The 13,909-nt window shown below is 51.2% G+C and overlaps 1 protein-coding gene across 1 annotated transcript in view; it reads left to right on the top strand.

Annotated features, from left to right (window-relative positions):
- Positions 1 to 12,788, top strand: part of tet1 (tet methylcytosine dioxygenase 1) — a gene marked incomplete at both ends in the record, with an annotated part of 81,344 nt that extends 68,556 nt beyond the window's left edge. Inside the window, 2 exons of the mRNA XM_084308513.1 lie at positions 10,978 to 11,306; positions 11,793 to 12,788. Coding sequence (XP_084164639.1) covers positions 10,978 to 11,306; positions 11,793 to 12,788 — 1,325 coding nt within the window. The remainder of the gene's footprint in view (positions 1 to 10,977; positions 11,307 to 11,792) is intronic.
- Positions 12,789 to 13,909: the final 1,121 nt, after the last annotated feature.

The raw sequence follows: 13,909 nt of genomic DNA, 5'->3' as shown, positions 1-13,909 counted from the left end.
TCCAGCCATCTTTCCCTTTCTTCACCCGGTCTTGCGGATTTGATTTACGTGCACTATACCTAGGTTCTGTAATCTAAATCGCCTGGGACTAAGTATTTCAACGATGGTATCTTTGCTTTCACACTTCTTGCTGGGATTTCCTGCCAGGGGTTTTCGGAGCACCCACACGGCTTCACCTAAGGAGAAGGGAGAAGAGACAGCCGTGTTACCTTCTGAAACACATCTCTTATCCTCTCTTCCCAAGTTCACAGCTTGGTGTATCCTAAGGAGAGAGATTGGTTCATCCCAGGATCGCAACATATCCTCCTTGATTATCTGCTCTTTTATAGAGCGCACAGCCCTCTCGGCCACTCCGTTCGTATTGGGCTGGTAGGGCACCGAGTATTGGGCCATTACACCCGCTTCCTCCAGTAGTGTCTTCACTGTTCCGTGAGTGAAGTAGGTAGCATTATCCATCCTGAGCGATGTAGCCCTTGGCTCTTCCCTTAGGAACTGTGATATGCAGTTGCATATTACTGCAGCCGTCGGAGTGGGGATAGGGTACATTCTGAGTCTACCTGGCCCATTGTCCACTATCACCAGTCCCTGCCTGTGTTTTTTTTTCGTCCCCTCCGACATGGGTCCAAACACGTCGGCGGAAAAATGCAGCCCTGCTTCCGATACTGCTATTTGTCCCAGTGGCACAGGCTCAGGTTTCGTCCCTCTCACCAGCGCACATTGTTCACAGGCCTTCCGGATTGTTATCGCTCTTTGTTTCGCTTTAGGTATGTGAATGTGGTTGGTTCTTAGGTATACCAACATCCTCTTACTTCCAACATGTCCAAGGTTATCATGTACCAGTCGGATCATGTGAGTAGCCTCGTCCTCCGGTACTCTCACCGTGCCGTTGTCTTCCCAGGCAGTGGGCGTGACTAAGGCCAGTCTTTTGAGTTTTAGCCCGCTGACCTCAGGGCGGTTTTGGGCCAGGGTGTCGACTTCTTTGTTTCCCTGGTAGTGGACCCCGGTTTCCTCCGTATGGCTTTTTAGCCATTTCCAAGCTATTTTCATGCCTCGGAATTGTTCCACTATGAGGGCCCAGAGGTCACCATGGGCCATAGGTCTGCCTGTGCTGGTTTCATATCCTTTCGCTTTCCAGTACTCCAGGTTCTCTGTTCCTCCGTTGTAACAGTATTGGCTATCGGTTACAATAAGTAGTTTCGGTATGTGCTTCCCTTTGGCCATTATTATGCCCTCCAGTATAGCTGTTACCTCTGCCGTTTGGGCTGATCCCTCGGTCCAGCCACTCGCTGTTTTGATGTTCTCATTGTTGTGTTTTAGAACATAGGCCCACTTGGCCTTTGTTCCGTCCTGTTTGTGCTGACTTCCGTCTGTGTAGAGTACCCAGTTGGGTTCGGCCTCAGGCTCGGTGAGCTTGGTTTTCGTTTCTAGGGGACACTTGGTTCCTGTTGTGATAAATCTCATTTTAGGATCTGTTAACATCATTGACCAATGTCCCCATCGTGAGGTCATGGCCCTCGAGCCTGTAATAGTTCCCTTCGAGGCACTCTGCAGGGCAGGAAATTCGGTGGTTACTATTATATCTTTGTCTTGAGCCAAGTCCTTCAGGGCATTCCAGAATCTAAATACTCCACATAGGATTCGTTCTTCTTCTGTATACCGCTCCTCCGTATTGGTGAACTGCATGGATAAAAGTAGACAAGGGGTCTTCCCCTTTCTATTCTGACATTTCAGAGTTATCCCTTGCGTACCCTCCACTTGTGGGAATACTTCTAGATGTTTGGTGGGGTCTCTTTTTTCCAGATCTTTGCAGTTTTCCAGCACATGGGTTTTGAACACCGTCCAGCCTGGCTCCACTTCCTCTATGGGGATGTTCCTATTCCTAGGGTTTTTTCCCTCGAGAGCTTTGCCTTTCAGTTTGTGGAGCGGGGATGCTTTTGTCGCATAGCCAGGCACATGGGTCATAATGTGGCCGCATTTTCCCATGGCAGAGTCCAGCTGACTCAGGGACACAGGCTTCTCAATGGCCGCTACCTGATCCAGGTATTCCCTGCTGACTGACTTTCCGGTGTCCGTTATGTTGAAACCCAGATACCTCAGGGTATGTTTCGCGATCTCGCACTTCTTGAGGCCTATCTTTAACCCGGCCCTGGAGAGGCGGGTCACTACCTGGTCCAGTAGTTCCAAGTGTTCTTGTTCCGAGTCATTGGTCCAATACACATCGTCGATGTATATGGTGACGTCCAGGCCTCTCAGGATGTCCTCTATGACTCCTTGGAACACATTCGGGGAGTTTTTATACCCCTGTGGTAAAACTGTCCATCCATAGGACAGCCCGTTCCAGGTGAACGCCGTCTTTTGGGTGGATAGGGGGTCGATAGGTACTGACCAGAATCCATTAGCCAGGTCAATGCTAGACTTCCAACGTTTGTTGGGCAGATTCCTGGTTGTCTGTGCTATGTTTATCATTGTCCTGGTATCTGAGCATGTTCTAGCATTCAGGGCAATTAAGTTGTGCACTAATCTCCATGACCCATCAGGTTTGGGGACTCCCATTACAGGGGTATTTGTTAGAGCAGAGTCCAACATAGTCAACACGCCCATTTCTTCCAATTCCGCGATGGTTTCTGTCAGCTCCTTTTTGCACCTCGGGTCCACCCTGTGCTGTGCTTGTCTCGGTGGTATGGTCCCCTTTATAGTGTGTGTATACTTGGGGTCCACCCTTCCCACGTCGTTCTTGTGGGCAGCATATAAGCCTCTCTTGAGTATTTCTCGTATGAGGATTTTCTCGTGGCTTTCGGACTCTTCCACTACCTTTTCCATTTCGCCCCGTATGTCCACTGGCTTCATATATTTGACACGGACTCCGTGCTGTGTCCTTCGCGGGTCACCCTTGGGTATGAATTTTTCCTTTTCGTACAGTAGTATCAAGTCTTTTGGGGATAACAGGGGTTCCGAATTAGGTGGTCCTACCACTCCTGATATCCCATGCTTCTCCCCTGTTCCCATGAGGGCTCTGGTCCCATTACCTAATTCCACTTCTATGGATCCGGTAATGGGTGTATTTACATGTAGGGAAATTTCCGCTCCGGTGTCTACTAGGTATTGGTCGTTTCCCACTTGACACGTTAACTTCCCATCCGTCTCCTGTGTCTTGAGTGCAATAGCATTCAGTAGGGGCCTCTCCTGGGGATCTATATTGAGGGTTAATAGACTCTCTGTCACTCTGTCTTCTTCCCATGTTCGAGTGTCATCTGTCACATCACCAGGAGGCCAGGATTCTATTCTCTCTCCTTCCGGGATTTGAATTCCTCCCTTGTTGCCCTCCTTTCTGCTTGCTTTTCTGGGGTTAATGCGGCCCACTCGTCGGGAGGTAGGTACATGTAATTCTTCTTCCCTTCCTTGTCCTTGGTTATCCTCGGGGGGAACTCCTGGGAGCCCCCCCTTTTGTCGTTTTTTGAGTAGGTAGGTTTAACGTTAGCCGCTGGCTGTTGCTGGGCTCTGGGATGCCGAATTTGAGCCTTCTCCTCTCGTGGGTTCTCCCCTTTCCTTTCACTTTTATTGTATTTGGTTTGAGAAAGCATTTTGACTTGGTCATACAGCATGCATTCCGTCCGTAACTGATCTCGGGACCATGCTGCGCATTTGGCTGCAAGACGGTTACCCCCTGGTACTCCTATGAACAATTTTTCAAGTAGTAAGCCTGATCCTTGCACAGGTCCTCCACGTATGACTGATTCCGCTGCAACAGTGAGCGACACACTCCCGTCTCTCACCTGTGGGATTAGTTTCTCCACCATATTTTCCCCTGGATCTTGACCGGGGGTTCTCACTTCTATTTCCATCATTTGGGCCATAGACGCCCCTTCGGGGATCTCCAGTCCTTTGAGGTGTCGCAAAATGCGAGCGGCATCCGGGTCATCGTAGAGAGGGGACCCATGGAAAATCTGAGCAATCCTATGGATATAAGCAGCCTGGGTCTCCCCATGATTCATTTCTGGGGCCAGTTTCTTGAGCACTTGGGTTTTGCTCAATAATTCTTGTGCTTTGTTGCTTTCTCCATATTGGGCACTGTCATACAGACTCCTGTCGGTATGTAAACTCTTTCCTCTTGGTCGGTATATGTCTCCGGGAGATTGGGCCAGTATGGAGTGAGGGCTTACCTCCGGGCGGTGTTCCTCTGTGCTGTGTCTCAGGGCTCGGATTGGGCTTATGGACGGGGCTTTGTTCAACCAGTGTCTTTCTCTCCTGGCTATTTCGGCCATGGCCCTGTCCCGTTTGTACACTTGTTCGCGCAGTACGTCATAGCCAGCATGTAAATATGCATGCTTGTATGGTTCCGTTATTCCCGGGTGAGACAACACTTTCTCTGCCTCAGGTGACCGTGCTAAGGCCCGAGCCTTCCTCCATGTCACGGGATATGCTGGCATAATATCCCCTGTTTCTTCTCCTGCCAATTCTCCTTCACTTTCGTCGGAGACGTCCTCCAATCCTGAGCTCCAGGTCAAGCCTGAAGGTGACTGGAAGGCGGTGCCCTTCAGTGGGGGCCCGGGGCCCATAGGTCTCAGTTTGACCGGTTTGGCTCTCTTGTTCCGAGGCCTAGGAGGTTCGCCCCTTGGGTACCGAACTCTCTCCCTTGATCTTGACCGAGATGAGGACATTGAGGAGGCTCTGGAGCTTGACCGATCCCGGTCTCCCTCTTCTTCTGAGTCCTGATCTGGATCAGTATACTCCGGTCCGCTATCTATCGGGTCGTCCCCTGACTCCTGGGGACAGCCTAGTCGTCTAAGAATACTCTTAGCCCGGGATTTGGCAAGTCCATCCCTTTCTGGTTCAAACTGTACTGTTGGTTTCCGGGGAGTGGATGATCTCCCTCTTTCTGTTGTTCGGGAGGAGCTCTGGGAATTGGACTTTTCCTTCCTGGGTCCAATTCCCGACCCCCTAGAGTCTGGAGGGGGATTGAGGGGTACCGATGCCGGTTCACTGTCCTCATCCTCCTCACTCTCTCCTGCTTCAGTCAAGGCCTGGGTTATTCCCTCATGGTCCTTGGGTTCTACCATGAGGCAGATTTCCGTGTGTTTTGCACTTCTTATGGTTGAGATTGCGCGGACTACTGCCTCCCCCAACCATATGCCTCTTTGGCCATATACTCGAGACCTGCCCCACATCAGGTTTATAGCTAGTCGGTAGGGCATGTCCTTGGTACCATGGCCAGCATAGATTTCTCTTCTCTGCAGTAGATCCTTCATCCGGGACACCAGATTGTCCCAGTTCTTTTGTGAGGACTGTACTTTATTGTACCTGTTTTGGCTTAGTGTCACATGGACAACTTTCTCCGCGTGAAACACATTATAATCACACTCAGTGATTACTGCCTTGCCCGGTTTCAGGGGTTCTTTGGTCCTTATTTCCATCACCTGTTTCCTCAGGTTCCGGTAATAAGCGCCTCCTGCCGCTACCATGCTCGTTTCCCATCTACCATAGCTCGTCAAAGATGGTCCAGTGAAGGTGAGAATTGACCATGGTGCGTCAGAGTTGTCGGTCCAGACTGGGTAGTTAGTGACTGTTATGTCTGGTGTTTCTTTGTGAGAGTCTGTAAATATTCCTCTCGCCCCGGAGTGTTCACCACGGCGAGAGGTGTAGGCTGCTCTCGCTTGTTTCACTTCCTCGTGAACACGTGGTCCTGGGCTTAAGTACCCCAGGGAGTAATCTCGCCCTGGGGTTGATGTAGCCATCGGTGTAGCTGATCCCCCCAGCGTCTGTAGTTGTCCCCCGCTAGTAACTTCCCTCGTTTCACATCCAGAGGGGTCACTAATGGAGCGGGGTTCCCTCTGGCTGATGTACTTGTGAGGGGGTACAGGCCGTGCTTGGTCTGCGTCTGCTCCTGAGTCCTGACTACGTTCCTGCGTCACCCCCTCCTGGGTGTGCCTCGCACCGGAAAACTGGAGTGCAGGGCTTCCAGGGTTAGTGAAACCCCCTGGGCCTTCTCTCTCAGTGCTGGGGGGCCGAGTGTCTGGTATTTCCTCATACATCCTCCCGGGTCCAGACGGGGGCCACGTGATTTGGGCCCTCTGTTCTGAGTGACTCGCTTCCCGCGGTGTTCCCTGAGGACCAGACCATGTCTGGTTTCTGTATGCCACCTCGTTCATGACCTGTGTGAGGTCTCCGACCATAGTGGGCTCAATTTCTTCGAACAGATTTCCCCAGCCATTTCGGTAATGTGATGGCCATGCCTCCATTTGAGCTCTGCGCACTGTGTTTGCTTGGTATTTGTCCGGGACTAGCAAGACCACTGCCATGGATGCAGCCGGTATTTCTTGGTAGGCTTCCAAGAAGCACCATATGCTCGTGTTGACGTCATAGTGCCAAATCCCTGTTCCGAACAGTGTCATGACTAGGCTGGTTATGCCTACTCTCTGGGCTTGTCTGAAAATGCTCCTGTAATAGGCCAGGAGTACTCGGGTTTGGCCTTCAAGGTCTGTTCCGGGCAGTATGTCTTGCATGGCAATTGTCAATATCCCCTCGTAACCCTTATTTTTAAGTAGGTAGGGGACTCCTACCAACACTGTGCCATCCTTAAGGAGGTTATGAGGTTGTCTGGCCACTTCTCTTGTACACCAGTCGGCGTAGCCGGGTCCTGCCATGTCTTGTATGGCTTTTGCCATCCCCCCCCCATTACGTAGGCCTCTGTTGGCTGGGTTAACCACAAATGTGTGGTTTACTTTTGGTACAAAATTTTGTAACCATATGGAGCAGACCCATAGGTGCTGTATATGCTTAGGGTTTCCTGGTTGAGATCTGGGTTTGATAGTACATGAGATTTCATTCAACCTTGGCATGCCAGGGGGCATGGTCTGCTCCTCTGGCGTATAGTTTGTTGTAGGGACTTGGGGCAGGGGGCTCCACTGTCCCTGAAGTCCCAGGCCTTCGGGCCAGTATGCAGGGGCCGTAGCCGTCGGAACCGTTCGTGTTCCAATCACGGCCTGCTGTACAGCTGGCAGCTCTGGATATAGGGGTTCGCTTGGTTCTGTGAATTCCTCACTTCCCGCAAACGTATCAGGGGACTCAGGGCGGTCCTCCCGTTCTCCTGGGTAGTCCAGACCCAGGTCGGGTATAAACCCTCCCAATCCCTCCTCCGAGGGTAATTCCTCCTCTATGGTGTGGGAATGATTGTGAGACATCGTGTTAGCACTGGTTTGTTAGCCGATGGTGAGCTAGTTAGCTTCCGTCTGGCTACGGCCAGCTCATGGGTGTTAGCACTGGCTTGTTAGCCGATGTAGTGCTAGTTAGCTTGCAGTTCTGTGAATTCTTTTTGACTTCGCTTCACATCCAGTCTCCCCTCCTTACAAACAGTGTCTTTGGGCTAGGGAGCCCTCGCCTTTCTGTGAACGGCCGTTTTGGCTTCGCTTCACATCCAGTCTCCCCTTACAAACAGTGTCTTTGGGCTAGGGAGCCCTCGCCTTTCTGTGAACGGCCGTTTTGGCTTCGCTTCACATCCAGTCTCCCCTCCTTACAAACAGTGTCTTTGGGCTAGGGAGCCCTCGCCTTTCTGTGAACGGCCGTTTTGGCTCGCTTCACATCCACACTCCGCTCCTTACAAAGTGTCTCTGGGCTAGGGAGCCCTCGCCTTTCTGTGAACGGCCGTTTTGGCTTGCTTCACATCCACACTCCGCTCCTTACAAAGTGTCTCTGGGCTAGGGAGCCCTCGCCTTTCTGTGAACGGCCGTTTTGGCTCGCTTCACATCCACACTCCGCTCCTTACAAAGTGTCTCTGGGCTAGGGAGCCCTCGCCTTTCTGTGAACGGCCGTTTTGGCTTCGCTTCACATCCAGTCTCCCCTCCTTACAAACAGTGTCTTTGGGCTAGGGAGCCCTCGCCTTTCTGTGAACGGCCGTTTTGGCTCGCTTCACATCCACACTCCGCTCCTTACAAAGTGTCTCTGGGCTAGGGAGCCCTCGCCTTTCTGTGAATGGCCGTTTTGGCTTCGCTTCACATCCAGTCTCCCCTCCTTACAAACAGTGTCTTTGGGCTAGGGAGCCCTCGCCTTTCTGTGAACGGCCGTTTTGGCTCGCTTCACATCTACACTCCGCTCCTTACAAAGTGTCTCTGGGCTAGGGAGCCCTCGCCTTTCTGTGAACGGCCGTTTTGGCTCGCTTCACATCCACACTCCGCTCCTTACAAAGTGTCTCTGGGCTAGGAAGCCCTCGCTTTTCTGTGAACAAAGCATGAAAGTGATTTTTGCATTGCAACTTCACCCAGCAGAATTTTCACAGTAATCACAAATATATACTCTAAATGCGACTCTTTCTTCGAGTAGAACTTTCTACTTTTTTTTTTTTTTTTTGACTGTAAGAAAACATTACGTAACTTTTTAGTCATGAGTAAACCTTTTTACCGCAATCACAAAAATATACTTTAAGCGTGATCCTTTCTTTAAGTAGAGCCTCCTACTTTTTTTTTTTGACTGTAAGAAAACATTACGTAACTTTTTAGTCATGAGTAAACCTTTTTACCGTAATCACAAAAATATACTTTAAGCGTGATCCTTTCTTTAAGTAGAGCCTCCTACTTTTTTTTGACTGTAAGAAAACATTGCGTAACTTTTTAGTCATGAGTAAACCTTTTTACCGTAATCACAAATATATACTCTAAATGCGACTCTTTCTTCGAGTAGAACTTTCTACTTTTTTATTTTTTTTTTTTTTTGACTGTAAGAAAACATTACGTAACTTTTTAGTCATGAGTAAACCTTTTTACCGCAATCACAAAAATATACTTTAAGCGTGATCCTTTCTTTAAGTAGAACCTCCTACTTTTTTGATTTTGCCAAATCTGTAATTTAATTTTACTCCAGAGGATTTTGACAGTAGTCCTGTCTTCTTCGGCCGTTTTAGCACCTATTTTGGTTAGTATAAATGCCCATCGCCAGGGACGCCATGTTGAGCACCGGTCGTAAACCGAGGTCAGATTGATTATCCCATAACTCTTTAGTCCGAATCCCAGCTTCAAGCAGCGTCCCGCGAAGCGTGAGACCTCTAGGACTCAATTTGTCTATAACGTTCAGGGCTTAAACTCAGCAGACCTCGGCTCACACACAGGAACCCCCCGTCCCCTCCAGTAATACAGTTGATTAAATGGAGTTGCGGGGTATATTTTTTATTCTATTTGCACTGGGAAGGACTCTCTTTACTTAGATGAGGTCCATTTTCCCTATCCTATGTACACGTATTCTCACTATATGGCTTTACTTGATAATCCCATTATACAGAATGCACCTTTAGTCCTTAATGCATAATCATAAGTCTCCTTTTACTCCGTAGGGATAAAGCCTATAGTTATAGTTATATCCCCATTATAGCTAGGGATAAAGCCACTTACACATCTTATCACTATATGGCATTACTTGATAAAACCAGGCTTGCCGAACCCACCTTTCTCCTCCTCCTCCGTCTGGGGAAAAAGTTCTTTTTTATATCATATATTAGGCACAATACAGGCACATTGGTGCACATTATCATTATTATTATTATTATTATTATTATTACTGGTAAAGTTACAATGCAAAAATACATCTCCATCCTTACCCGTCTTTTTGGGAAAAATAGAAGCAAAACGTGGTTTCCAAAAGAGGATTGTTTTTATTTTTTAACAGTAGAAAATTACATTTAAGGGTTCAGTTTCATTTATAAAAGTACACAGGTTTTTCAGCTTACTATATATCAGGTTTCAGTCCTCTCCTCAAAATCTCTCAAAAAAGTCTGGCTCTTGCCTCCGCAACAGTCTCTTTTATTTGACATTATACCATATTCCTGATTGGTCGAAGAACATTGATGTCACAGGATCGTCATTTAGTTTAGCAAACCGACATACAGTACATAATTCGTTATGAACTCCTCCTTCTTTGTATTACTGTTAGTTATCTAACAGTAACAGAAAGTCCCTTTTCCCTTCAAAACGTACAACGGCTTTGTCTGGGGGAACCACGTGACTGGGGCCCTTCATAGTATCTTCTTAAAGAATCCCTCCAGACAAATCCCTCCTTTTTTACACATTATTCTTTTAGTATTTTTCTTTACTGACAGTCAATTATAAGCATGCCATTTTGAAAACTCTTACTGTACACATTTTAAACATTTAATTGTTATATAGTTTCTTTTTTTTCTTTAAGATCTCCCCACTAGTTCCCGGACTCTGTCTTTCAACCCTCAACCCTTAATCCCCTGGTCGTCTGAAAGGGTTAAGCTCTTACAGCTCTCTCTCTCCCTTCTGCAGAGGCCCACATTCCCCAGGGTTCCTCCCTTCTCACAGACACCCGGGACCTTGTCTGCAGATATTAAAGGCTCATTTCCATTTTTTATAAGTAGAGCCAGCTATCCTCCAGAGTTCAGTTTAAAGATTATACTGGTCACATAGGAACGACTCAGGATGTCATTGTCCAAAAGTGTCATTTGTTTTGTGACACTTTACACCCACTCTGCCATCCTGTGAGGTCTTTGTCCATCGTCAATTGAATAATTGAAAAAATGAAGCATATGATTACATGTGAAAAATAGGTATATAGGGCTGTATTGGAACGACTCAGGATGTCTATTTCAAAATGTGTCATTTGTTTTGTGACACTTTACAGCCCTGTACCCCACATTCCCTGAGCTCAGTCGCAACACTTCTCTCACCTCCAGCTTGATGTGGTCTCATTTTCAAATGCCAATGTTGACAGCTATGACTCCGCCACGCGCCCCAACTGTCAATTTGGTAGCCCGATTGAAATGTCCCAATGATAATGATCATCTACATGCCATAGACTGTGACAATAACTAGAATGTATGGTGTTCTACCCGTCGCCGCGGACACTTTCTGCCACGAATGTTTCAGATGTTCCAGAAACTAACCCTAGTCCCTGTTCCAGATGTTTCAGATGTTTCAGAAATGCATGGTGTGAAACAGAACACTGAGGCCTCTACTTGTTTCCGTGTGAACGCAGGTTTCAAGAGCACTTCAGAGCAGCGGTCTCCGGCCCAGGCCGCCTACTACAGCTCTTACCCACCTCCCCCCCGGCCCGCCAGCGCCGGGAACTACCTACCAAAGCAGAACCCGGCCAGCACTTACAACCCAAGCACCAGCGGCTACCCCATCCCGGTCACTCCCGGGAGGGAGGCCCTTTCCCCCCACCACCACCCCGTGAGGGAGGCCCTTTCCCCCCACCACCACCCCGTGAGGGAGGTCCTTTCTCCCCACCACCACCCCACGAGGGAGGCCCTTTCCCCCCACCACCACCCCGTGAGGGAGGCCCTTTCCCACCACCACCACCCCGTGAGGGAGGCCCTTTCCCCCCACCACCACCCCGTGAGGGAGGCCCTTTCCCACCACCACCACCCCGTGAGGGAGGCCCTTTCCCCCCACCACCATCACCCCACGAGGGAGGCCCTTTCCCCCCACCACCACCCCACGAGGGAGGCCCTTTCCCCCCACCACCACCACCCCGTGAGGGAGGCCCTTTCCCACCACCACCACCCCGTGAGGGAGGCCCTTTCCCCCCACCACCATCACCCCACGAGGGAGGTCCTTTCCCCCCACCACCACCCCACGAGGGAGGTCCTTTCCCCCCACCACCACCCCGCGAGGGAGGCCCTTTCCCCCCACCACCACCACCCCACGAGGGAGGTCCTTTCCCACCACCACCACCCCGTGAGGGAGGTCCTTTCCCCCCCCCACCACCACCCCACGAGGGAGGCCCTTTCCCCCCACCACCACCACCCCACGAGGGAGGTCCTTTCCCCCCACCACCCCACGAGGGAGGTCCTTTCCCCCCACCACCACCACCACCCCGCGAGGGAGGTCCTTTCCCCCCACCACCACCACCCCGCGAGGGAGGTCCTTTCCCCCCACCACCCCACGAGGGAGGTCCTTTCCCCCCACCACCACCACCCGGGCCTTGCCACCCCCCGGTACGGACACAACAGCCCGCCTTTCAGTTATAAGACAATGGCGGACGCCGTGAACGGTTACTCCCCCACGTCCGGCGAGCGGAGGGTCCCCGGGAACCTAACCCTCACCCAGGACCCCTCGGACCAGGTCCCCCCCCACAACAGAGCACTTGGTGGCCACCCCCACATCTTCAAGACTGAGTCCGGCGAGATACACTGTTCCCCCCCCCTGCACAGACCCTCCCCCAGCGAGAGCGCTCCTCCCCTCTGCTCTTACTCCCCCGTGCCCTCCTCCTCCGAGGGCCTCCGAGGCAGGCTCAATGGCCTCCACGGGGGGGGAGGGGGGGAGGTCGGCCTCCTCGCGCCCCTCCCCCCGCCCGACCCGGAGGAGGAGCCGCAGCAGGAGGAGGTCTGGTCGGACAGCGAGCACAACTTCCTGGATGACGACATCGGCGGCGTAGCGGTGGCCCCGTCGCACGGCTCCGTCCTGATCGAGTGCGCCCGGCGGGAGCTGCACGCCACCACGCCCATCCTGCGGCCCGACCGCGGCCACCCCACGCGCATCTCCCTGGTGTTCTACCAGCACAAGGCGCTGAACGAGCCGGGCCACGGCATGGCCATGTGGGACGCCAAGACGGCCAAGCGGGACCGGGAGAGGGAGGAGGAGAGGAGGGCGCGGGAGGAGGAGGAGGCGGCGGCGGGGCCGGGGGCGGAGGAGGAGGAGGGGGAGGGGGGCGGGGGGGGGGAGACCAGGAAGATCCAGAAGGTTCCGACCCGTCAGGCGTGGACGTTCTCACGGGACGGCGTCATCACGGTGTCGCCGTACGCCCTGACCCAGGTCACGGGGCCCTACAGCCGCTGGACTTGAGTCTGTGTGTCCGACACGCGTCTGTGCTTTTACCAACGCGGCCGTGTTCCCGGGTTCCCGCTTTGCGCTCTGATTGGCCACTGACCTAGGCAGTACACACATTGTCCTGCAATACATGTGTAACGGTTGTGACAACGTCACCTCAAACTTCGATGCGGCCGAGTGGGAGTCGAACCCCGGTCTTGGTATAGCGGTCTGTGTTGCTGCCCGCGGTGTTTGGAGACCGGGGTTGGACTCCCACTCGGCCGCATCGAAGTTTGAGGTGACGTTGTCACAACCGTTACACATGTATTGCAGGACAATGTGTGTACTGCCTAATATCTGTGTTGGTACAATTATATATAAAACGATATATATTTTAGCGACTAGCCCACTAGCGTCCTGCTACGCTCACAGCGAGGGGGGCGTACTAGCGTAGGTCAGTGGCCAATCAGAGCGCAAAACGGGAACCCGGAAACACGAACGCGTTGGTAAAAGCATAGACGCGTCCTATACACACACACACACACACACACACACACACACACACACACACACACACACATGCACACACAGAGACTCGCAGACACACACACACACTAAGACACACACAGAGACACACACACTCACTCACTCACTCACTCACTCACTCACTCACTCACTCACTCACTCACTCACACACACACACACACACACACACAGACACACACACACACACAGACACACACACACACACACACACACACACACACACAGACACACACAGACACACACACAGACACACACACACACAGACACACACACACACACACACACACACAGACACACAGACACACAGACACACACACAGACACACACACACACAGACACACACACACACACACACACACACACACAGACTCTGTGCTTCTGCCTTACCTCAATCGACTTCAAACTTCTACTCTCCTTTTTTATAAACGTTGTTCTCCCTCGTGCTTTTCTAATATCTGTTCCTCCACTTTGTCTTCCTCCGCCTCGGCGTTCAGACGAGACGAGACGAGAGAGAGAGGCCAAAGTGTTTTGGGCTTTTTAACTGTGAGTTTGTTTGGTGTTGGTTTTTATTATTGTTAAAGAGATGGTGCTTTGAAGCCTTTTTTAAAGAC

The sequence above is a fragment of the Notolepis coatsorum genome (genome assembly GCF_963971535.1).
Source record: "Notolepis coatsorum genome assembly, chromosome: 1".
In the NCBI taxonomy this organism is placed as follows: Eukaryota; Metazoa; Chordata; class Actinopteri; order Aulopiformes; family Paralepididae; genus Notolepis; species Notolepis coatsorum.
The sequence above is the reverse complement of the archived record's forward strand: the minus strand, read 5'-3'. Positions and strand labels throughout refer to the sequence as shown.